Genomic DNA, 22838 nt, shown 5'->3' on the forward strand with positions numbered 1-22838 from the left:
TGTGGATGTGATTAGGTCATCGGTCCTGGATGTTGGCGGCCCGGCTGGCTGCCGCCAGCTGGCCTGAGCTGCCGAACCTCACACCAAGTAGGGCACCGTTTTTCCTAGTTCCACCAGGAAATTCCTTTCCTGGTCAACAACGTTTGTTCCCACACTGGAGCCGTTGTGCAATGCCGTTGTATTCTCGGACCCTCGATTTATACTCGCAGCGCAGCCGGCTGTACCTTTGTACAAGTTCTTGCCTCAGTGCTGCCTATAATTATTTATACTCATCCCAATCTCATCTCTCTCGTCTCAGCCTCACTCCTTAAGCTTCGGTATCATCTTCCCAAGGCCGACCTTGCGATCCTCTCTGCCAATACACATCTCGCCAGGAGAAATGCCCATCTGTTGATCCCCAGGCCCTTTCGCCGGTCATGTCGATACGGCCCCTCCCTGCCCATGTCGCCGAAAAGATCAGGTTCTCCGTCCTCATCACCTCCCTAAACGATGTGGTTTCTGGTCTCGTGAAGAACTCACTCGACGCGGACGCCACCTCCATCAACGTCTCCGTCGACTACGCCAGAGCCACCTGTCTGGTCGAGGATAATGGGGTTGGCATTCCACCCCAGGAGTTTCGTCTAGACGGTGGTTTGGGGAAACCCCACCGTATGTGCTGATGCTTTCTTGTTCTTTTTTGGATAGTACGTAGGCTCACGCGGGATATTATGCAGATACCTCGAAGCTGCACAGTAAAACTGAATGCCATGGCGCGCATGGTGACACCTTGGCTGCCGTGGCTGCTCTGTCACTCTTAACCATTACTTCCCATCACCACCAACACCACTCCCATAACTGCGTCAGCTTTCACAATTCAACGGTGCTGTTTCGGAATACGCCCGCGAGGCCAGAGCAGAGGCTCCTAACCTTCCGCCATGGTACTCGGGTCTCCGTACGCGACTTATTTGGGTCTATGCCTGTGCGTGTCAAGCAGCGACCCGCTCTAGGAGACCGCACGGCTATCGAGAAGGAGTGGCGTCGGTTGCTGAGGGACGTTGTTGGGTTACTTCTCGCATGGCACAGCCCCGTCTCAGTATATATCAAGGAGCTCGGTTCCGGCCTCGAAGTGCGCTTTCGTCCTCCACAGGTACCTAGCACGAGGGCTCCTCCGGGATCCAGCGGTACCGACATGGATATGGTCTCTAGGGTTTCGCGCTGCCTAACCCAAGCTGGCCTAGCCGACGTTACCGACTCCGGTTCCTGGGACCAAGTGAGCGCGTCGTGGGGAGGCTTGTCCGTCCGGGGATGGATCTCCCTGAATCCCGTCGCCTCTCGACAGGCGCAGTTCATCTCCCTCGGCGTCTTGCCCATCCCCAGCGAACTTGTGACCAGCGTTCTCTACGAAGTGAACCGAGTCTTTGCGGATTCATCCTTTGCACTATTAGCCGATGAACCGGACGAAAACGATACTTTGAAACGGCCAGAGTCAAAGAGCAGCGTCGCTGCGAGCCAGAAGCCGAAGCGGAGCGTCGACCGGTTCCCCATGTTCTTCTTCCAGACGTACTTCGACACCGTATCCAGCATAGCGCGTTCCACTATTGATAATTTCATTAATCATAGTGTCGGCATCGAGTCGGTTATTCATGTGCTCAAACTTGCCTCCTACGAGTTCCTCAAGAAACATCATTTCAACCCTCGTCAAGGCCACCCCGTCTCCTTTGACGGTCCGGGGTCTCGTCAGGATCGTGAAGACACCCCCCTCCCATCTGCTAGCCGCTCACACCTGAGCGCGGCGCCAACAAGGAACTCGAGAAAAAGGCCGGCGCCTACAAATCGCATTGCGTCGCCTTCCCCGTTTGACGGCTGGAGCCGAGTTAAGTCAGGAAAGCCGCTAGGTAAGCCGACCGCTCCCCGGGTCCATGCGACCAAAAAACGTGAGGAGAACGGTGCTCCCTTTTCGAGTGCTCCGCTCTTGGCCAAATCCGGACACTTTCTTCGGGCCCCATTTCCCGATGCCGCGACTGCGGAACGATTATCCGACAATATCGCTGGTTCAAGGACGAATAGGGAGAATATCCAGGATCAGGATAGTGAGTCCAGTGACTGGATGGACAAAATCCTCAAAAACTGGAAAAACCCCGTCTTCGGACCCACCGAACCACCCATTCCCCGGTCCTACAACGAAGACGATCCCACCGGAACCAAACCAAGCCAAGCTACCTGCGGCCCCGGGCTCCCATCCCTCCCCGTCCAAAGCCACGTTTCCAGGGATAGCCTAAAGAAGGCCCAGGTCATATCCCAGGTCGACAAAAAGTTCATCCTCGCCCGAATACCCTCCTCCTCCTCACCCTCTTCCTCCTCGATTCTCCTGCTTATAGACCAACACGCCGCCGACGAACGCATCCGTCTCGAAGCCCTCACAAGCACCTACTTCTCCTCCCCGCCCTCGCAGCGCACCACCGCGAACACAGACCCCCTCCCCTCCCCGATCCAATTCGAGGTCCCCCGCCGCGAGGGCAAGCTCCTCCTGCGCTTCCAGAGGCACCTGTCCTACTGGGGGATCCTCTACAACGTCGACCTGTCCGCCACCGCCGGGGCGGATCCCCAAGCCAAGATCACCGTCCTCAGTCTACCACCCGGCATCATCGAACGGTGCCGCCAGGAACCGCGCCTCCTCATCGATTTACTCCGCGCCGAAATCTGGAAGCTGGACGATCGCCCGCCTCCACCACCTCCGACGCATCGGAGGGCCGGGGCCGAGGGTCAGAACGAATGGGTTTCCATGTTTGGGTCGTGTCCGCGCGGGATCATGGACTTGTTGAATTCCAGAGCCTGTAGAAGTATGTTCTCACTCCCCTTCTCTCTCCCCCCCCCTTTCTTTTTTTCTTTTTTTTTTTTTTTTCTGCTTTGCTAACCAAGAATTCAAAGGTGCAATAATGTTCAACGACTCCCTCACAAACGAGCAGTGCGAGACTCTCATCGCCAAGCTGGCGGACTGCGCTTTTCCTTTCCAGTGCGCTCACGGCCGGCCTTCCATGGTTCCTATCCTAGACCTCGGGGGCTTTCGGGGGTCATCCACGGCTTTGGATGGGCCCGAGGTGTCGTGGAAGGAATGGTTGGCGAAGGGTTGATAGGCGTAGAAAGAGCGCCCTTGCTAAGATAGGCTCGTCGTATGTCTCCTGGAATTATTTCGTCCGACTCCGTTCCATTCCACCTTGCTTTCGATGGTTCACATACCATATCCACGATAGGATATTATTATACCCCACCCAGAATAGTTACGAGTACGAAGAAATGAAATGACTCAATGATAATTGTCCCTTTAGAGGATCTAATTCTCTACATGCGAACCTCCCCATACTCGGTATTTCGAGCTTCCTGTGATATAAACCCACCTCCCCATGGACATGCCTATCCGTAGAACAAGAAACCTCTAATTGGCTGTGACATGATGCCTTCCTCCCTCAATTATTTACCCTTGCACCATTCCATGATTACCTCCCACGAGAACCACAACGACCACCAAACGGTAATGACGTATATACATGTATGCGGGCAAATCAACAGAGGGCCAAATCCAGTCCTGGGCCTTCTTTTTATATAGGCTTGCAAATGGGAGAGGGAAGAACGGGGGCATGGGCAAAAGTTTTCAATGCAAGTGCGAGGACGAAAAAGGAGAAAGAAAAGAAAATCGGGGGAAGAAAAAAGATTGAAAAAACAAAACAAAATGCTATGCAATTGGGGTCTTGGTATCTTTCATGTTCGCGTCGCGCCAACCATCCGGGGCCCATTATCTGACCATTAGTCGAACTAATATGTATGGAGTGCTAGATGCATTCAACAAAGAAACAAACATCGGCGGCTTCTCGTGGAATTAGATTAAGGGTTTTGGTGCGCACAATAGTAGGGTCAAGGGGAAGAACGGTAGCGGACCAGAGCTGCCGCCCGTTAGTTGTTACCGCCACCACCGCTGCCGCCGCCTCCTCCTCCTCCCCCTCCTCCCATACCAGTCCCGTCAAAGATGTTCATCACGGGTAGATACTCTAGCCAGGACGGCATCATCTCGTTCTGGAGACCCAAGGCATTAATGTCAATATCTTGACTGTCAAACGTAATGACATCGGAAACGTGACCGGTATTGTCTGCCATATATCCCATGTTCCCACCATGATATCCCGCAGGACCAACCGGACCTGGATTGCCGTATGGCACTGGTCCGGGCATATTCGAAGCTGCGCCACTAGGGTTAGCACCCATGGCGTGCTGCTGCTGCTGTTGCTGCCGTTGGAGATGGTGTTGCTGGTGACGCTGGTGTTGCTCGACCATGGTGGCAATGGGCGAGCTTTGCATAACAGATGGATCGTAGGCGGAGGAGTGGGAAGGCGGCGTATAGGTTTGATGCGGCATTGCTCTGAGAATATTCATCTTTGGAGTCTGGTCTACTGAAGGAGGCGGTGTGGTTATATCGTCTGGGGGGATCGGATGACCCTCAAAGTGCCTCATTCCCTTCGTAGGGGTCTGGAGGCTAGGAATTGCTGGCGCCGAGTGTTGTCGACGGGGTTTTGCAGGGTGCGGGGATCGGCGGATGGCCGAGGTTGTCGGTTGAGGGTATGCTGGAGGGAACATGGACGGCGCTTGCGGCACACTTTGGCGAATGGGGTCGTATACCATGTTTCCTGGGGGAGTGTCCGCAGTTTTCCCATCGCCAGACGTTTGTCCCTCCTGGGCCTGGGCTGGTTGATTAGACGGAGCCGCGCCGCCTGCCATGTTCTGGTACATAAGAGTGAGGTTCGAACTGGGCGAGTTGCTTGTGCCCGTCAGCGACCAGGCGATGGGCGGAGCGGTGGGCGATGCGGGACGCTCAAAAGCCGGAAACCGGCTCATTGAGCCACGCCGCATGGGCTTCGTACTCTCATACTCCTCGTGCGTATAAGTTTCAACGTCCCAGATGCCTTCCGATTTTTGATCTAGCGCCGTCAGAATGTACTTCACACCACCCCAGTACGTATGGAGCTCGACCAGGGACTTGTAGCAGCTCTGGTAATTCTGGTTGGCTGCGGCCGCCAGGAGCGAGTGCTTGTTGGAAACTCGAGAGCTGGCCTGCCCGCCCTTTGCCTGCTTGCTTCCAGAGGGGCTCGCCTTTGGATCTGGCAATCCGGAGGTCTCTGGTACGTCTGGTCTTGAAGCTTTGGCGACCGAGTCCATCAGGAAGGCACAAGCAGCAATGTACATGGGCTGGGACGTGAATGGGTTGCCGATGAAACTCTTGGCACCGATAAGCTCTGCGAAGGACAAGATGTCTGCGATGGTCTTGGCACTCGACATGGAAAGCTCTCGACTATTGGGCAGGAGTTGATGCGTGCGGCTGAGACCACCAAAAGGCGCGAGAAGGGTAGGCTGGTGGAGAATAACGATCAAGGCATGGAACCAAAAGTGCAGAAGGATGAACGTTGTGCCTTGGCCAGCGTTCACGTAAGTCCTGAAGTTGCCAGCATTGAACTCTAGTCGCTGATCTAGGGCTTGGTGCTGCTTGGTGAGTTGAGTCTCCATCTCGGCCAGTTTCTTCCACTTCTCGTTGGTGAGGTCTTTGGCATTTCGAATGTTGTTCAGCACATCCGAGACTCGTCCGTAGAGATGAATAATCCTTACAAAGTGAGGGTATGGATCGGGCCATCCAGTGGCCGGGTCAATAAGTGGTTCCGGTAACGAGAGCTCGAAGTCATCATCCCTAAAAGTAACAGGCCGTCCGGTTCCCGAAGATATAACTCTATCAAGAGTGAACACGGCCCAGAACGTATCGATGCGCTCCTGTTCCACTTCTTTCTGTTCAATTGGACTGAGGTCACCTGCTGGAGAACTCACTTCAATATCGCCCTCATCACCGGTGTCTATGTCCGTAGCCGTGGATGGGCGGTTCCAATTCCTCGTATACCAGGGGTCTTTCTCGCCTTGGTACTTAACTCCCACCACCTTCTGAAGACCCAGATCGACCGCCATCCTGATGGCAAGGCCGAGGTACATCCAAAGGGCGCTGTCTTGATTCGCGCCAAACCCTTCGTACGCCATTAGCAGGCAAGCCTGAACTGCTCCAACAGACGGGCATGGAAAAGTGTCGACGGTAACAGCTTTTGCCCTTTGTGCGTAGAATTGGCCAAACTCAGACTTAGCCAGCCCGCGGCTCTCGAGTCGGGTGAAAACAGGAGAGTCGGAAAACCTAGCAGCCAGAGCACATACGGCCTCGACCAAGATCGGCTCCACCCTCTTCTCCTTTACCAAATCATAGAACCTTTCTCGTTTTAAGAAAGGGTAATTGCATCCCAGGTGGATGAAAAACGTATCAACGAGACCCAGAATTAACGTGTGAACAGGCGCGGGATTGTTTGGATCGTACACGGGAAAATCCGTCGAGATGGAATCATCTGGGTCCGTCAGTTGGAGCGAGCTTGGAACTGAAGTGTTTCCGCCGGTCGGGTTTGGCAATACAACCGGCAAGGAACCGGGCATAGTATTGCTTTGGCGGCGATTCTTGACCGAGACCACCATCTGCTTGAAGCCCGGAACGATGGCTGTGGGTCCGAAGTATCGGAAATATGGAACCCGGCGGACCTCGGGCTGATGTTCAGTTGGCAACGCTGAAGCGAAATTAATTGCTTGGTTACGCCGCTTTGGATCGGACCGCTCGCTTGGGCTATTAATAGTGTGTCGGCGTGCAAGAACGGCACCTCTCGGCAGCGCACTTTCTAGACTCCGTCTCCGACCGGGCCCACCAGTTGGAGATAATACCTGCTGCGCCGCAGTAAGTTTGGATTTTGAGTGGCGGCGCTCGTCATCGTGTTCGTCGTCAAAGTCATTATCGTCAAGGGCGGTGAAGTCGGTCGAACTACCTCTGCGCCCCTCCCCGGGCGCCCCGGAATCTTTCTTTTTCTCAACAATATCGCTGTAGCCTTTGCAGGTGTGCCCGTTTTTGGTACAAGTGGAGCAAAATGGACGTTCGCCAGCACATCTCGTTTTTCGCCTTCGACATGTTAGACAACTACATCGCCCCGACCGAACAATCGACTATGTTAGTGGGACGGAATCGTTCTACATCTTGGTCTGGCCCTTCACCGATGAAGTGTTGTATTCGAATGCTTCGAAAACGGGTCTAAGAAACTCACGCAGCATTTATTCGTCTCCGCTTCGACGGAGGTTGGCCTTGGTTGTGGACAAAGCGAATCTGCCTCGGCTGCGGGATCACGCCGTTCATCATGGCTGCCATCTTGTCCAACTAAGAGTAGACCATGATGGCGCCGACCGATAAAAGGGAAGGGGAGGGTAAGATGTGCCAGAGTGGTGCGAGCACTGGTAAAGTTGGACCGGGGATGCTGGAGATTGGTGGGGTAAGGGACAGACTAAGTGCTGGGAATTGGACAGGATCGGTCTGGGTTGTCGGGTGTGTCTTCGATGAGGGTCAAGGAGGGTCAAGGAATGAATTAGATATCGCGACTTTCCATAAAAGCGAACGACGATGCGGGCAACGAACGGTATAATTTTGTGAGGAACCAGTAGGATGAATTCGAGAGAAGCATAGTTCAGATGAAAAGGAAGAAAAGAAAAGAGAGAACGAGGATGAATCGCAGCTGGGGAAGAAAGCAAGACGATCAGTGGCGGCGACCGGGGGCAGAGAGAGAGAGAGAGAGAGAGAGAGAGAGAAAGAGTACTTTGTATGGGCTACAATGACGGGGGCAATTTGCAAGTCCCTCTTACTTTGGACAGGGTACAGGACAGGACAGGACAGGACAGGATGGCGGCACCTGCGGACATGGTGGGCAAAGCGACAGAACAAGGAACAAAGTACGAAAGTCGAGTCTTGGAATAGGCAAGAGCCGGGGGGGTCTCGATGGATGCTGACAGGGGTCCCGTGTCCCCACTAATACTAGTAACCGGCTTGTCAATACAGATCAAATGGCTGGTGCTGTCGAGGCGGCATGGATCTCTTATGCTGAGGTATACAATTGTAGGGAAGGGAGCGATGGAAGAACCGCAAGAGAGGAGTACATCAGGGAACCAAGGGTGGGCGTGAACATTCCGGAGCATCGCATCATTGATCAATAGTATTAATGGGAATGGATTTAAGCTCGTTAGGCCAGGCCAACTATTGGGGGCACGAAAGGTAACATTGAATATTAAGCTTTGAACCAGGCCAGGCCATGACAGGGCAGGAAGGGAGTGAGGACGGCACAATCCTGAACTGGGCCAGCGCAAGAGGGTTGAGGCAGCGGCATCCGACTCGAACTTGTAACAGTTCTATGGGAACACTTGTCTGAAGATACATTATGTATCTCTGTTATTGAACGTCCCTTCTTCCTTCATCCCAATTAGCTGCGGAAAGAACAGCCATGACTGTGAGGGACGGGTAGCCGCAAATCCCTGTCTGAGGATTGATAAGGATGGAAGGAAATACTTCATCCTTCATCAGGTGCAAAGTCCCCGGATACTGGGAAGTACACATCAAGATCCAGTACACTGTACGAAGTCGCTGGACAGTCATACCTTCCGCTAGCTTCTTGGCTGGGCCTCGAGGTGTTAATGCAAAAGCAGGCGGTCAATGGCGTGGCAAGGGTGACGGGGACGGAGACGGGGACGGGGCAGGAACCCGGCGACCGTCCCATAAAAGATAGGTACATGCTAGGTGAGATGCGGACAGACAAGCCATGGCGGGATAGACAGGCCGGGGTGTGCAGGCAAGAAAAGATTGACGACTTGGCAGAACAAGGTGGGGTGTGTGGGATGAAGAATCGAGGTTCGTACAGACACTAAGAGCTCCTTGGAGGAGAGCGCCCGTCGAGGGAAAATGCATGCTAAGAGCAATGCAGCAGACCCTTGCCCACCCAACAACAATTTCACCAGCCAATTGGTGAGAGCTTGGGCGGGACGCACTTGCTGACTCAACTCAATGTGAAGCATCCTCGAGGTCGAACAGGCGTCGCAGAAATCTGGGGTCTTCGCAGTTTACATTGGGTTGGGTTTCTTTTTGATCCCTTTGGTCACCGTTGATCGAAGGGCAAAGAACTGATTCAGGGGTGTTGGGGGCAAGTCAAGGCACGGTATAGCTTGTTCGTGCGACAACGCGGCAAGCGGATAATAAGAATAAGACAGCGGACATGTTTGAGTCGAGAAGCAGCCTCTCAAGATGGGGGGCACGAGAACGGCGATCACCAACTAGTTGGGGCATCGAAAGGATCCGAGGGGTTGGTCTTGCTGGCTCTCTTGACTGCTTTGGGGGTCATGCGTTGTCAGAATGGCTTGACAAAAGATTGGATAATCGAACTTCCGCTTCCGATCACTGTCCCAGCTCACTCACCTGTCATCTTTCTTCACCTTCATCCGGGCCAATTCAGAGTCAAGATTTCACCGTGGAACCGAGCAGGGGTTTCTTCTCAAGCATTCTCGAACGTATCCCGTCGGTTGGTGGCGAGAGTTGCTTTTGTTTTCTAGACCAGGCCTCGCCATCCAATTGGGGGTGCAGCGCATCGACAGGGTTTTACTGGTACAACAACCCCACTATTAGTCCAATCGCCAGGCTGGCTCGCTCTCCCTGGATCCAAGTTTGGGCAGCGGAGTGATGGGTTGGTGGGGTTGCATGCACGCAAAAAGCTCCAGACAGGCCAAATCATCGCAATGCTGTACTTGTGTGGTTGTTTACAGGAACACACCGAGAATCTTTCCTTGTCAGGAAGACATAATTGCGGATCGATTCGTATCGCCTGGCCTAGCCTACATTTGCTCAAGAGTCCGAGATGGAGCTGGCTTGGACTCGGTGGGATGGGCCAGATTTTCGTAAATGCATCGAGTAATGAACAACCCAGGCAAAGACCTCCCCTCCGAGCTCTGCCCCCAACGCTCAGTCTCCGGAGCCTGGCCTAACATTGGTCTAGATCCCAACCGGTCAGTGGCGGCTGCGGTGATATCGCAAAGGAACCCTGGAAAAGTGGTTAAGCTTGCAGCTCGGCAAATGTGTCCGCCATCCGGAAAGGCGCTAACTCTGCAGCACCCCGCGCGGTCCGATGCCGCAAGATGACGCGGAGTGGTTTGTTGTGGTACTTCGTGCAGTGATGCCGTTGATCGATGATCGAGGTGTTGCTCGAGGGTGGCCAGCGAGGGCCTGTGCCCTGGTTATTGTTAGTACCATGAGTCCTGTCCCAAATCGTAAATGGGGACTTTGCAGTGCATCACTGCGGCATTTCCCAATATTTCACACACCTCATGCAGTGGTGCAGCGATCTCATTTCAGTCCACGGATCTCGGCCCCATTGAAGGTTGAGATTGGTGATGTGAGAAGAGCTGAGAGTTGCAACATCCAGCCGCTGGCTCTTCCCGGGAATTATGTTCATAGCTCCGAATGCCTGGCAAAGCCGTACAACACCCCAGCTCGCTGCATTACCACATTCGCTACTCCTCTCTAGGCATGTATCCTAAGACTCTATCGTGGAGTGGAAGCTGGGACCTGCACTCAACTCTGCACTTTGCGCGAAGTAGTAGTAAGTGGGTACTCACAGGCCAACACATGCCATCACGTTGCCTGGCAAGGGAGACATAACCGTCCTTCAGTTCCTTCCGACTTACACCCTGACTCGCATCGGCAGCTCCTTCCCGCTGTGCAACTTGTACGAAGTACCACCCGTGTACCTGTGTAGTGTACTTCTTACTTACTCCAATATCCACGATGCCAGGGTCTTTCCTACCCTGCATATTACGTGCGCGAACCGAGCGACGCCTCTGGGAAGGTTGGTATTTTGGTATTATGTAGGGAACCCTCGACAAACTTGTTGACCAGGACAATCAACCGAGCTCTCTTTCGCTCTCCTAGCACTGGTTCTCGACCCCCTCCAACCTTGGATTCGGTAAAGTCTCGAGGTTTCTTCATCTTATTTGCATATGGGCAGGTCCCATCCAGCCTGGCAGATCAACATTGTGACATCAGCGGCAGCGGAGCCCTGGGATGAGTGGACGACCAAAACAAGATCCAGTCCCGCTTCCACGCTGGAGTTCAATGCTGCAATTGTGAGTTCTTTGATCCATTGTCTTCATCCAAACCCCACCAGTTGGCGAGTCATCGCCGGCTCACGTCCGCGGCCCGGAACAATCCTCCCCTTTTGGCGCTTTGAGATCAATTCTAAAGCTATCGATTGATCAATGATACCTCTGCCCGTCCCTATCTGCGCACCCCGTGGATTCCTCTGCCTTCCACTCAGGCCCGCCGTCCACTGACAGGCCAGCGCCACACAGCACCCGCCGCCGCCGGGCCACTTTCACGATTCCTTCCGGGCTCCTCCTCTACTTTCCCCAAAACGGCCGACCGAACAAGAAGTGAAGGAGCTTTGCTATTACTTATAAAACTTAGGAACGCGAAGCTTTCGAGATTCCAGTCTCAAGCTGGTCTGGCGCATAATAGCCTAAAACAAACACCAAGGTCTAACGTCTTACACCACACCCCCACCCCACGCGATCCTTCTCCAAATGGGTCACCGGCCACTTCGAGGGGTTTGGGGAAAATGGGCAAATCCCCAAACCTTGTTCGCCAGCGGCGCCTAGACCCGTCGTCCCATGTTGCTTCAGTTTTTCCTGTCCGGAGCTTGTTAGCCTGGGCCTGGCCTGGCCCGTGAGCTTCTGCAGGCACTGTGTTGTTTGGGCTGATCTGACAACAAACCAAGAACCCCGTCGATCACTACGTGATGCGCGCGGATCTCGACGACTCCAGCGTTCCTCGCCCATGTTCTGGCTTTTGAAACAGCAGTTGCATTTTGCCATGAGAAGCGAGAGGTATCAGCAATCCTCAGCTTCGATGATCTTGGAATTGAATAATATTGACTAGCCCAAAAATATACTGTGGACACCAAACAAGATTATAGACAAGAATAAAATGACTCCAAGCTTCTGGCTGTTCTGTACGCCTCCATCGAAGATAACGCCACCCACATCGCTGTTTGGGAATCAATAAAACGGAAAATCTCATCCTTCCGTGATCCGACGCCTGAGTCCTCCCAGCAGCCAACTCCAAATCGTATCATCTCCCTCCCTAGTCCTTGTTAGACCCCCAAGGCAGACCATCCAGCGGAGGGGAATAGTTCCCAATAAGAAAGGTCACGCATGCTTCCTTTTCCTCCGCGAGGCCGCCATCGATCCTACTCAAAAGCGGCCGTATTAACCAAACACGATCGTGACACCCATCTCTTCACTGACCTTTCTCCACAAGTCTCGCCCCTTAAATGTCGGAACGCAAGTGTTGCCGTTCCCGTTGCCGCCCATACCGCTATGCCACGGCTTGGAAAGCTCCTCCGCCGCATCAGCTCTTCTCCACACTTCCCGGACAACAGCCCACGACTGCTCAATGTTCACCATGCCCTGCCTACGCTCGATGGCCATGAACGCCTGGTTGGCAAGATCTCGATCGCCAAGAGTGATGGCCTCGCAGGCTGCGACAAAGAGCGGCCACAAGAGCGCGCCCATTGGACCTTTGTTGCGGACTGTCGCTACGCAGTGTGTCAGGGACACATGGGTGTGTCTCTGGACGAGGGCGTGGTTCCTCGAGTGCCCGTATATCGTGCGATGTAGATATACTATGGCACTGTGCTGATAGGCTAGTGCCGTATTGAGCACCGAGTGAAGGTGGGCACGCTCGGCTGCTGTTGCTGCTTCGCCGGTCTTGGTAGTGTTTCCGATCGACTCGCACGGAGTAGCCCCCTGCTCGTCGTTGTATAAGACGTAGAACTGTGGGGGTACGTTGGGCTTCCATTTCTTCAAGGATACGTCAACTATGTAGGCCTTCGTCTCAAATTCGGTTTGGAGTGCCGAGAGCTTGGCGGGGTCCATGTTGTTTCCTGGTGCAGCTTCTAGCTCCTTCTTCAACGACGCGAGCGTGGCGAGCCTATGGAGAAGTGGCCAAAACGTGTGGACCATGCCCAGCAAGGTGTCCATGTCGCTATTTGTGGAGTCCATGCCTTGTTGGAAGGCTGTGAATACGGCGCTGGAATCTTTTGATAGTGGTGCCGTATCGAACGACAAGGCTGCGATTACTTCGTAAAAACGGAACGTCTATGGCGAAGTTAGTATGACGCATTCAGGGATGGGGAGGGAGAAGGGTGATGATGGTGACAGCACATACCCTCTCGAGGAACGCGCCGGTGGAGTCCAGGCCCTCACCGCCTGATTCGAAGATAGACATGGCGCCTTTAAGATGGCCATCCACAAGGGTTGACCCTCCAGCCTTCACGAGCTGCAGCATTACCTCTCAGTTAGTCCGCCCCCTATCGATACTCAGGCGAGAAACAACCTACCACCTCATAATACACAACCAGCATAATTGCTGCCAGCAACTCGTTTTTGTCCACCTTGGCCCCCTTCTGAATGAGTTTCGCAATCCCCTGAATCGCCTGGTTGTAAAACCAGGTAGCGTTCTCGCCCTCGGGGACCGGGGTACTAAACGCGAGGCCGCGGTACTCTCGGTGGGCGCTCGCGAGTGCGTATACGGCATTTCGGACGGCATCGCTTTTTTGGCACATGGGCATGATGAAGCGTTGGAAAGGGTTGCCAGGCTCCTCGTAGAGAACAATGAGGCGCGACAGGAGGTTATCGAAGTGGTCCATGAGAGTCCGGTGGCGGTGCAGATGGGAGAATTCGGAGTATACGGGATTTAGGAAGCTGTCGAAGGGTATGTTGAACTGGAATTGTTGGGCATAGGGGTGCTGTTGAGAGTATTGTGGAGAGAGAGAAACGAGACCATTTGAAGTATCGAGGTCGTCGAGATTGCGGTCTTGGTCATCTACGGTGAACGGCTCCAGCCCATAAGCTTCCAGGGCAGTGGGAGAAAAGAGGGGTATTTCGATAGGTGAGAGCAGAGTTTCCCCATGCAACGGCGCCTGTGATATCGCGGAGCCTAGGAGTAGGTCGGTAGTAGGGTTTACAGGGTTGGCATGAGCAGTCGGCGTCTCTACGATTGGGGTGGTCACTGCTTCATCGTCCCAGAAGTTAAAGTCGCTTTCCAGCTGTTGCAGTGCCAGGTCCAAGTTGCTTGGATGCTTCCACTCTACAACAGAGGTGGGTGAGAGGGGACTTAGGGGGTCCCTCGAGACATGCGCCTTACGTTGACGGGGCTTGATCGCTTCGTAGATACACTCGAGCTGCTTCTCGGCGCAACGATGGCATGATGGCCGTGCCTCATTACATTTTTTCTTCTATAAAGATTGTTAGTAAGGACTGCCATTCCCATGTATCCAACCGGTCTGTCATTGCGTGTTGGGATATGTTCGGCCGAGATCCACACCCGGTGACTATGTACCTTTTCCTTGCTAGAGACATGTTAGCAGCACAGTTCTAACCAAGGGATTAACAACTGGAAAGGCTGGGCTCTACAGTATACGCACCATTGCGTGCATCCTGCTCGGGACCTCTTCTTAGGTACCTTGGGAGGGGCAACTTTGGCGAACAATAGCATCGTGACTTTATGAACGACCGCAGCAGCACGGAGGGAGAGCAAGCATGATGAGGGAGAGGGGACAAAAAAAGAGAAGGGGCGGCAGAGTTGGACCGCCTTTTGGCTCGTTTTGCTTTGGAGGTTCTAGAAACGCGCTGCGGGATACGCGACGCAGGTCCGATGTCGAAGTCGGAGTACGGGCCCGGTCTGCGAATCTTATAGGCTGCGGTCGGGGGTTCCCACGTGGGAAGGTTGGGGCGTGTTTGTGTGCGTGTGTTGCGACTGTGGAACTGGATCTGATATAAGGTGGGAGGAGAAGGCTCTCCGGCGAAGGACGTAAGAAGCGAGTGTTAGAAGTGAGATTTCAATAACGGGCCGAGTGGGAAGGTTCCAATAAATGGGTGAGAGAGAAGATGGGTTCGTTATTTAGTGATTCTGCCTCTTGGGGAGGAGGTAATGGGGGGTTTTGGGGAAAGGGGTCCCGGATTGTTGATTAAAGATTCCACTTTACTGGCGAGTTTCGAGGTGGCCGGGTCAAGATGAGGGTGGGTACAGGGCGCGGAAAAGAAGGAGAAAAAAAAAATTGAAGAATCGATGGGATGGGACACTACGAAGTACGAGCTACGACACTAATCGTTCTAGCTCCGATGGAAGGTTGATGGTGGGGACGACGTGGGTGGAGCCAACAGAAAGGCTTGACTTGGGTTGATGTTGAAAGGGCGAAGTAGGGGTCGAATAATCGGTGGACGGGCGTAGGACGACTTCGTCTGAGTCTGGCAACGGACGAGGATTGGGAAAGAATTGGCGAATAAGAAGGCACGCCGGCAGGGCCTGGAATAGATTGTTGAGGTGTCTAAGTGATTATTGCTCGAGGGGACAATGGAGAAGAAGAGGATGACTGTGGAAATAGATTACTTTTTAAAGTGCCACCTTGCAGGGCACGGAATGCGGAGACGAAGCACGAGAACAATGGAGGGGGAGTTCGAGACGGGGAAGAAAAGGAGGGGAAGAGGGGGGTGGTATTGGAAACTTCTGATCATTTATCGTGGTAGTTTAGAATGGTAGAAATCTGGGGAACCCGAGTCGAAAGCCGAGGGATCAAACCTGGGGAAGTTGGGAGGGATCGACTGATGCACATTGATGTGGATATGGTTTCTGGGACATGGTGTATAGGATATCGATGTGGATGGCAAATGGGAGGGGGCCGGAGTTGAACGTTGACGGCTCCGAAGGGTTACAAAGGGTTACAAGTACGGGCTATTTCAACGTTCCGGATGTTCGGGCAGCTCGTGAAGGACCGAAAAAGATGAAATGTGTGTGTGTGTACGAAGTATGTGCTTGTCGTGATGATTCACATCAATTGATTCTGTTGGCGGGTAGTGGGAAGAATGAGCAATGTACGAAGTCATCGATTGGCTATTGTCTTAGAAAGGCAAAAGTTCGCCGAGATCCGGCAAGAGTCGAGAGCTATTGCCTTGTAATTTTTGTCGTCTTCTTCTCGGGGAAAAGGGCACTGGAGGGTTGGCTGTAAGTGTGCAGAGTAAGAAGGCAGGGATCAAGCTAATCTAGTAGGAGCAGGTATGGGGTATGGTGACACTCGGTGTGCTTCCCTTTCCGGTCCCAGAGAAAGATGAGTCGGAACTAAATGTGAACAGAACTAAGGTGGAAATGGCATGGTCGTCGAGTTCCGTAAATGCACAGGGTGGAGGTCAACTCGTGGAAGGAAAAGCCTGGATTCGACCCAAGTACGAAGTACCTCAAGCACTACTGATGGGAGATGGGGAAAGAGGTTCTGGGTTCTGAGCTGATCAGTGGCGGTCGACATCCTGCGAGTTCAGAGGGGTTTGGAAAGAACGACCGAGTGCAATGTCGGATGGCGAGCTGTGATTGGTGCGCATATAGAAATTGATCACTTGTGGTGAGGGACGGCGGGGACATTGGATTTTGCATATTGATTATGGGCCCTTGATTGTTGATGAATGGCGGAGCTCTTGCAAAGTACGACACACTGTATTCTCCAACATGGAACAGAAGGAACATGTGGCAAGCAGTGTATTACATGGCCCTGCGAAGTACACCACTTCGTACCTCAAGGGCTCGATAGTAGATGCATTAGCTTCATGACATCATCAGCAGACTACGATGAAGCAGTCCGGGTTGAGGTTGGCGCCTGCCCCAAATCTTTCATAGTGGGGCTTTCAATGTTGCAGGCGACGACCGACTGGCTTGTATTGAGGTACCTGGGTATATCTCGCGAACCTAGAAGGCGCTACTAAATCGTCGTCGATTCATGAACGATCTGCTCGTAGTGTCCGTTCAATGTCCCAGTCGAGGGAATTCTGGCATCAGAGAAGTGGTGCACGTTCTTGCGTACTCTGTACTCTGCGAGTATGTTCCATGCTCAAGAGAGGAAAAGATTTGCAGTCTCAGGTTGGAAGGCAGAACCTGCATGATGCCCGCCCAGGTTTGTCGGTCAGCCACGCATCGAGTGAGACATGCTATTTCTGGGGTGCAGCTAGACTCGATTCATGTCAGGTCCCGGTTTGGATGGGGTCCGAATGAGGCAGGGCGTTGAGAGTGGAGGGGGATGGGGAGATTCTTCGTAAAAGCCGAACTACGGCCGGCAGTTGGGAGGTGGATGCGTTTCGGTGATATTGAAAAATGATATCTGGCTCGGTCAGGAAACACGCTCAGCCAGTACTAATCACGGAGCAGCTGTTGTGAAATACATCGTCCTGGGAAGAGGCACAAGCTAGGACTCGAGAACACACTGCCATTCTAAACAACATCAAATGGCAAAGTGTTTACGTAGTATCAGCATGGCGAGTCTTTAGCGTACCACCGAGCCACCAAGATCGCAACGGCATCTCGACGTTACTTCGTACTTCGCGCTACAAATACGAGTAAAGTTAGGGAATACGACTGCAGACTACGAGTCTCTTTAGTACTTTGGAGTGCGGGGTTTGCCGTACTATTATGCATACGAGGGATGAGTGGGGAGGATGGACACACATGCATGCAAGCAAGGGATGAAGAACCTTGGGCTGGCAGATCAAGATCGAGTCGAGACACAGTTATATCGGAATAGTATTATCTCATTTATTGCAAGTTATGCTTGTATATTTACTGGTCTTTTCTATGTTCTATGAATCTACTGGGGCTGGGCTGTGTGTGCCATGGGCAAATTGTAGAATCTTGGAAAGAAAGGTAGTTCTCATTTGTAAGACCTAGTCCTCTCTTCCGCATCTACAAAGTATGGGCAACGGAATCTACTTTGCTGAGAATCCCTCTTTGTCCGAACCCGCTAACACAAATGCCTTGAGTAGTATCGGGGCTGATAATTTATTCATATGAATACTGATGTTGTTTGAAGCTGCCCTGCATGGATAGTCTGGAGTGGAGTTTATCAATTAAAGAACTTCACTTGTTGCCTAGTTCTTCTGGTGAGACCCTATCCGGCTCCCTTCCGAAAATGCTTCGGTCCGTCTCCCAATCAAGAGGCCGTTCACAAGAAACGGGTAGATATTGTCTGTGTCCTGTCACTGGTGATGTTTAAAACAATTTGTTCATGGGACCTGCAGTTAGCCGAGCACGGTAATATCAGACATACATACACATACACACACCTCTTGGAGAAGGAGGTATAGCTTCTCGTGAATAGTGTGATGATATGATTTCACGCCGTGCTGCATGAAACCCCGTTCCTGGTGCAGACAAGTCTTGGGACGTTGCAGGACCGTCTGCCCGGCTGCGGGAATATTGAAACTCAACTTGTGCGAAGTACTGAAATTATCAATATCAAACTAGCATCGATGCAAGGAATGTGAAAACACACCTGCCGTCTCCCATTCTCACCAGCTCCGCTTCCCAAAACAGCACGCTCCGTGCCGATATTTCTCCATCTGGAACATACATCGACACATCAATAGTTTAACCTCGTTTTGTTCCCTCGCGTTTCCACCCGTTAGATGCAGATGCACGCGTGTTGCTGGCTCCTGAGCTGTCATGGACGATTAGCCCAATCTCTCTGCCTGGCGTTTGGGTAAGAAGTGCCATACTCGGCGGATGGAACTGTCGTAGAAGCTCTGCGCAGGGGCAAGGGCGAGGGCAAGATGGGATAACCGCGATGGGGAAACAAATCGCGAACCTTGATTCTTGACGACCTTGACGATTGAGGGACTCGCTGATAACTTCACTATGGCTTCCGTGAAAGGAGGCCAGCAAACCTCGCCATCTATTGCAACTACAATACCTAGGCTTGTCTTGTATGTAGCCTGCAAGGAACAAGCACCCGTCATCTATATTGCCTAACACCCCTTAGTCTGGCGGTCTCCACTGTCCCGGATTGTCGGGAGCATGTTCCAGACCTGCTCCTGCCCACATACGACATATACAACGAGCGTATTTTGCGGGCCATGCCATAGAAGCTTCTTTTCATTTCCGAAAGAGGTTGTTCGTCCTGCAGGCAGACTCATTCATATTTCCTGACGTTTATGCAAATATATACATGAGCTCTCCCGTGGCGGCAGCCGTCCTTGCATCAGACGATGAGCAAGAAGGCCGACCCCATACGGCTCCCCGTCGCTGGTTTCTTTTGTTTGCGAGAGCTCTTCATTCTTTCTGATTCCGTCGCGGGGTAAGATGGATTCATCAGACGGCACGAGAATAGGGTCACCAGACGGGAACCCTACCTGTCCACTTAGACATCGCAGCCTGACCCGTCACGCAACTGAAAATGATCATCTGGCACACCACCCTTGACATACCGCGGGTAGCTGAGATAAAGGTATCCGTGTCGAAGCGTCCCACATTGCTAGAGTGATCCAATCGAGTTTTGTAGATTGAGGTGGGCTGGACTGGGCTGTGTCAGTCCTGGATATGGCAAATTGTGCTCAGCATTGATGCTTAACACGCGCCCGCTTCTTCGGCATTTGAGAAGCTTGGGCGTGACGGGGCTCTCCACAGGACTCGTTGTTCATCGAGCGCCCACAGAGTGAGGATAGCCTGCCGGTGCAACTCTATCTCCTAGCCGTGGGTGGACCCATCCGACTCAACTGAGGAGGGGATTTCAATGATTCTAATAATCGCGAAATGGCCAGGCTGGTCACCGACTCCGCCGGCCCGCTCGGTTTACCCTGGAATGGTACACCAAGCACCCAAACCCAACCTTAACGGAAGCCTCAGCCTTGTTAACCCAGCGATGCCGAAAATTAGAGACTACCGAATCCCGGGGTGCAGACCCGGCGGCTACGGGAGAGAGGCGATTGGCCCCCTTTCAAGTTTAACAAAGCGGGGGAGTCTTTGAACCTTTTTTTCTCTCCCCCTTCTTTTCCTAATCTTTTATCGCCTCACCACGAATAAAGGAACCCATCAGATCGGGCTTCGGTCACGTCCTCCTGCCTTGTACATCGAGGGCGGGGCTGGAATGTAGACATTGGAGCTTTGATCCTGGTGGACCTTCGTCGGTGCAAGAGGTCCGGACTCCCCGCAGGCTCCGGTGACATTTGATTTCGGGGTTGAAAGCCCGTGTATGCTGTGCAAGGGCGGATCGATACGATGCAATGACCTTTTGACATTACTTCGTGGGATAGTACGGGAATAAAAATAAAAGAATACGGAGAATAAAATAAAGGAATAAAAAGAAGAAATAAGAAAGGCGAGGGGAAAAAAAAAAAACCGGCCAAAACAAATCCGCCTCCGAGGCGCCCTCCGCTTTTCAGTACAGCAGAGCCAGCCTCACTCGCAACTTATACCCTTTTCTAGGGAGGAGGCATTTAACAGAAAAGCTTACGACAGACCAGTACCCATTAATCCAGCCTGCTATAGCTTCCTTGCTATTTATGGCAGGCCTCCATTGGTGACAAGTCTCCGCGACATGTCAGCCCACGCTTTTCTGACAGCGTCACCATCCTCTTTCAGCTTTTGGTGTGGCCAGGCAAAAAGAATGGCGGACAGGTGGTATTTGGATGGGACAGCGTGGCTATGACCGCGGGAGCTTTCTATTGGATCTGGTTGCCCCCAGTCATGCTGGCTGCAGTGTGCAGGATCTGATGCATTTCTCTGCTCAGCCCCCAGCAAATCGGACCTGCTCATCTGCGGACGAGCTACGAAGTAGTGTACATGGCGTTTCCAACGGTTCTGGTTGGCAATAGGTGCGTGAGACTGGATGACCAGGCTCTGACGAAACGTGGGTATTTTCTCCATTACATTTCCGGGGATTTGGGTCGAATTTCGAGTCGTTCTTTTTTTTCCTTCTTACTCTCTTCCTTCTTTTCCAACCTCCTTTGCTATCATCCTTGTGACTACTTTGACTGAGAGACAAGGGAAAACCCCTTCATTAATCCTAGGATGCTCCCTTGGTTTGACGGTGTGTGTCCCCGGTAGTTCCGCCGAGAAGATAAACCCAACAACATTCCAATTGCCCCCGGCTCGACCCAGTCAACCCCATCCCAGCGTCGCATCGTCGGCCTGAGCTCTTTGTACGACGCTCTCCCCCGCCCTCTTTTGTCATCCCTGCCGTCCATCTTCATCTCGAGACCTCCGAAGCTCTTGCGTGATTAAGCCAAATCTCTTCCCTTCCTCTCCTCTCTGCATTCTTCTCCTGGACAAGTATTCGAGATAATTGGACATACAATAAACAATCCAACATCAGAAGAATAAACGGGGAAAAAAAAAGAGGGGAGTCGGCACCGCGATGGGTAGCAGAAAAACGAGCCCCTCACTACGATGCGCAGCGACACTCTTCATCGTCGCTTTCCTCATCTCCGTCGACGGGGCCGAAATCAGGCACAGGGACGGTATCCACCGAGTATCCAAGACGCCACCACAAGTGACGCCCGGTCCGCGACTCGACAAGAGGGCTTTGACGGCCTGTCCGGCGAGCTATAGCCTATGTCCTCCTGATTTGGGCGGAGGGTGTTGCGCGGCGGGATATGCGTGCGCGACCGAGTCGTGCTATGCCACGACGAACGGGCCGGTGTCGTGCGGTGGGAACGCGGGCTACTTTGCTTGTGGAGCGGACGTTGGAGGTAAGATTCGACGGTTTTGGTTCAATTTCCTTTTCTTTTTTGTCCGTCCTCCTTCGGAAGTGCGAAACTAACCTTTGCCGTGACTGATGTTAGGTGGTTGTTGTCCTGTGGGATCCGTCTGCCAACGAGGCGGAAATTGCGTAGCCGTGTCCGGGGTCTCCTACTCCCACGACTGCGGGGACAATTCCTATCTATGCCCGTCTGAACTTGGGTACGGGTGTTGCAGGAATGGCCTCGCATGCGGCAAGAACCAGTGTTACGCGACCGAGCCGATGACGTTAGTCTTCACGAGGACGATGACTACGACGGACGGCGGCAACGCGAAGACTCTCACGAGCACGGTGACGACGACTTCGACGCCCTCGGTCGGCGCCGAACCGACGGGCGCGGCTTCGGAGACCCAATATATAAAGTTCTACCCAACGGCGGTGCCAAAAGTCGACCCTTTGATCACCGACACTGGCGACGACGGCGGCGGCGGCAGCGGGCTGAGCTCAGCGCAGATAGGAGGAGCCGTCGGGGGCGCCCTCGCTCTTCTGGCCATCATTCTCACAGCCGCGTTTTTCATCATCAGGCGTCTAAACCACGTGGCCAAGGTAGTGAAAGAAGGCGGACCGCCCTCGACAACTCCCGGCTCGCCTGGCGACAAGCCGGACTACTTCAACCACAAGCATCGGGAATCCGAGGTGGACAGTTTCACCACGGAGCTAGCAAGCACCTCGTCTCCTCGGACGCGGCACAGGAGCGCATCCACGGATACCTCGGAGCCCGCGTCGTCGATTTTCGGACGGCAGTCGACGCCTGGGGGTGGTAGTAGTGGGTTCTCTTCGCGCCGGCACAGTCACCGATCGAGCGCCGATTCGACAGCCGGACGGAGTACGCCGGGGACGTGGACGCGGAGCAACAGCACGGCGAGGAGCAGTACGCGGGCCTCGGGAAGCGTCGACGGCGCCGTGTCATACGAGACGGAGCCGGACGAAATTGCCGAACTTGAGGCGGGAGAGCGGATCGTCGAGTTACCAGCCGATCCTGTGACGAGGAAGGCAGAGACTGCCGCGAGTAGTGGTGCGACGACGACTCTCGCGCCCCCGCCGACGCTGGGCCAGGGACAGGGGCATAAACGGAATAATAGTGCTGCTGGGCGAGGAGCGCCGCAGCTGGATGTTGTTTCGGAGGCGGGTGAGTTCCATGGGTATTATGGGCCGCCGGATAGGCTGATGGGCCAGACTGGAGCGGGACAGAAGGCGACGTAATTGGGATATGGGGATATGACGACGTGGCGAGGATGGATTAAAATGCGGCTACGGTTCATCCGGTGGAAGGCTTTTTCTTTTCGTCATGATTTGCTCTTATGAATTCACTCATTTAGCGTGGCGTCA

The 22838-nt window shown here is 53.3% G+C and overlaps 3 protein-coding genes and 1 pseudogene across 3 annotated transcripts; 2 read left to right on the plus strand and 2 right to left on the minus strand.

The window, feature by feature from the left end:
- Positions 1–416: 416 nt before the first annotated feature.
- SAPIO_CDS1126 (uncharacterized protein) lies at positions 417–3110 on the plus strand (the record flags this gene model as incomplete). Its single annotated transcript, XM_016784479.1, has 3 exons — positions 417–648; positions 891–2819; positions 2908–3110. The coding sequence occupies 3 exons, from the start codon at positions 417–419 to the stop codon at positions 3108–3110; spliced, it is 2364 nt and encodes a 787-aa protein (XP_016646034.1).
- Positions 3111–3927: 817 nt separating this feature from the next.
- On the minus strand, positions 3928–6483 carry SAPIO_CDS1127 (annotated as a pseudogene; the record flags this gene model as incomplete).
- A 5679-nt stretch (positions 6484–12162) lies between these two features.
- On the minus strand, positions 12163–14452 carry SAPIO_CDS1128 (Uncharacterized protein; the record flags this gene model as incomplete). Its single annotated transcript, XM_016784480.1, has 5 exons — positions 12163–13053; positions 13124–13234; positions 13296–14192; positions 14297–14306; positions 14382–14452. The coding sequence occupies 5 exons, from the start codon at positions 14450–14452 to the stop codon at positions 12163–12165; spliced, it is 1980 nt and encodes a 659-aa protein (XP_016646035.1).
- Positions 14453–21125: 6673 nt separating this feature from the next.
- Positions 21126–22712, plus strand: SAPIO_CDS1129 (uncharacterized protein; the record flags this gene model as incomplete). Its single annotated transcript, XM_016784481.1, has 2 exons — positions 21126–21459; positions 21553–22712. 2 exons carry the CDS (start codon positions 21126–21128, stop codon positions 22710–22712), a joined length of 1494 nt encoding a protein of 497 aa, XP_016646036.1.
- Positions 22713–22838: the final 126 nt, after the last annotated feature.

Source organism: Scedosporium apiospermum (assembly GCF_000732125.1).
Source record: "Scedosporium apiospermum strain IHEM 14462 chromosome Unknown SEQ_SAPIO_0044, whole genome shotgun sequence".
In the NCBI taxonomy this organism is placed as follows: Eukaryota; Fungi; Ascomycota; class Sordariomycetes; order Microascales; family Microascaceae; genus Scedosporium; species Scedosporium apiospermum.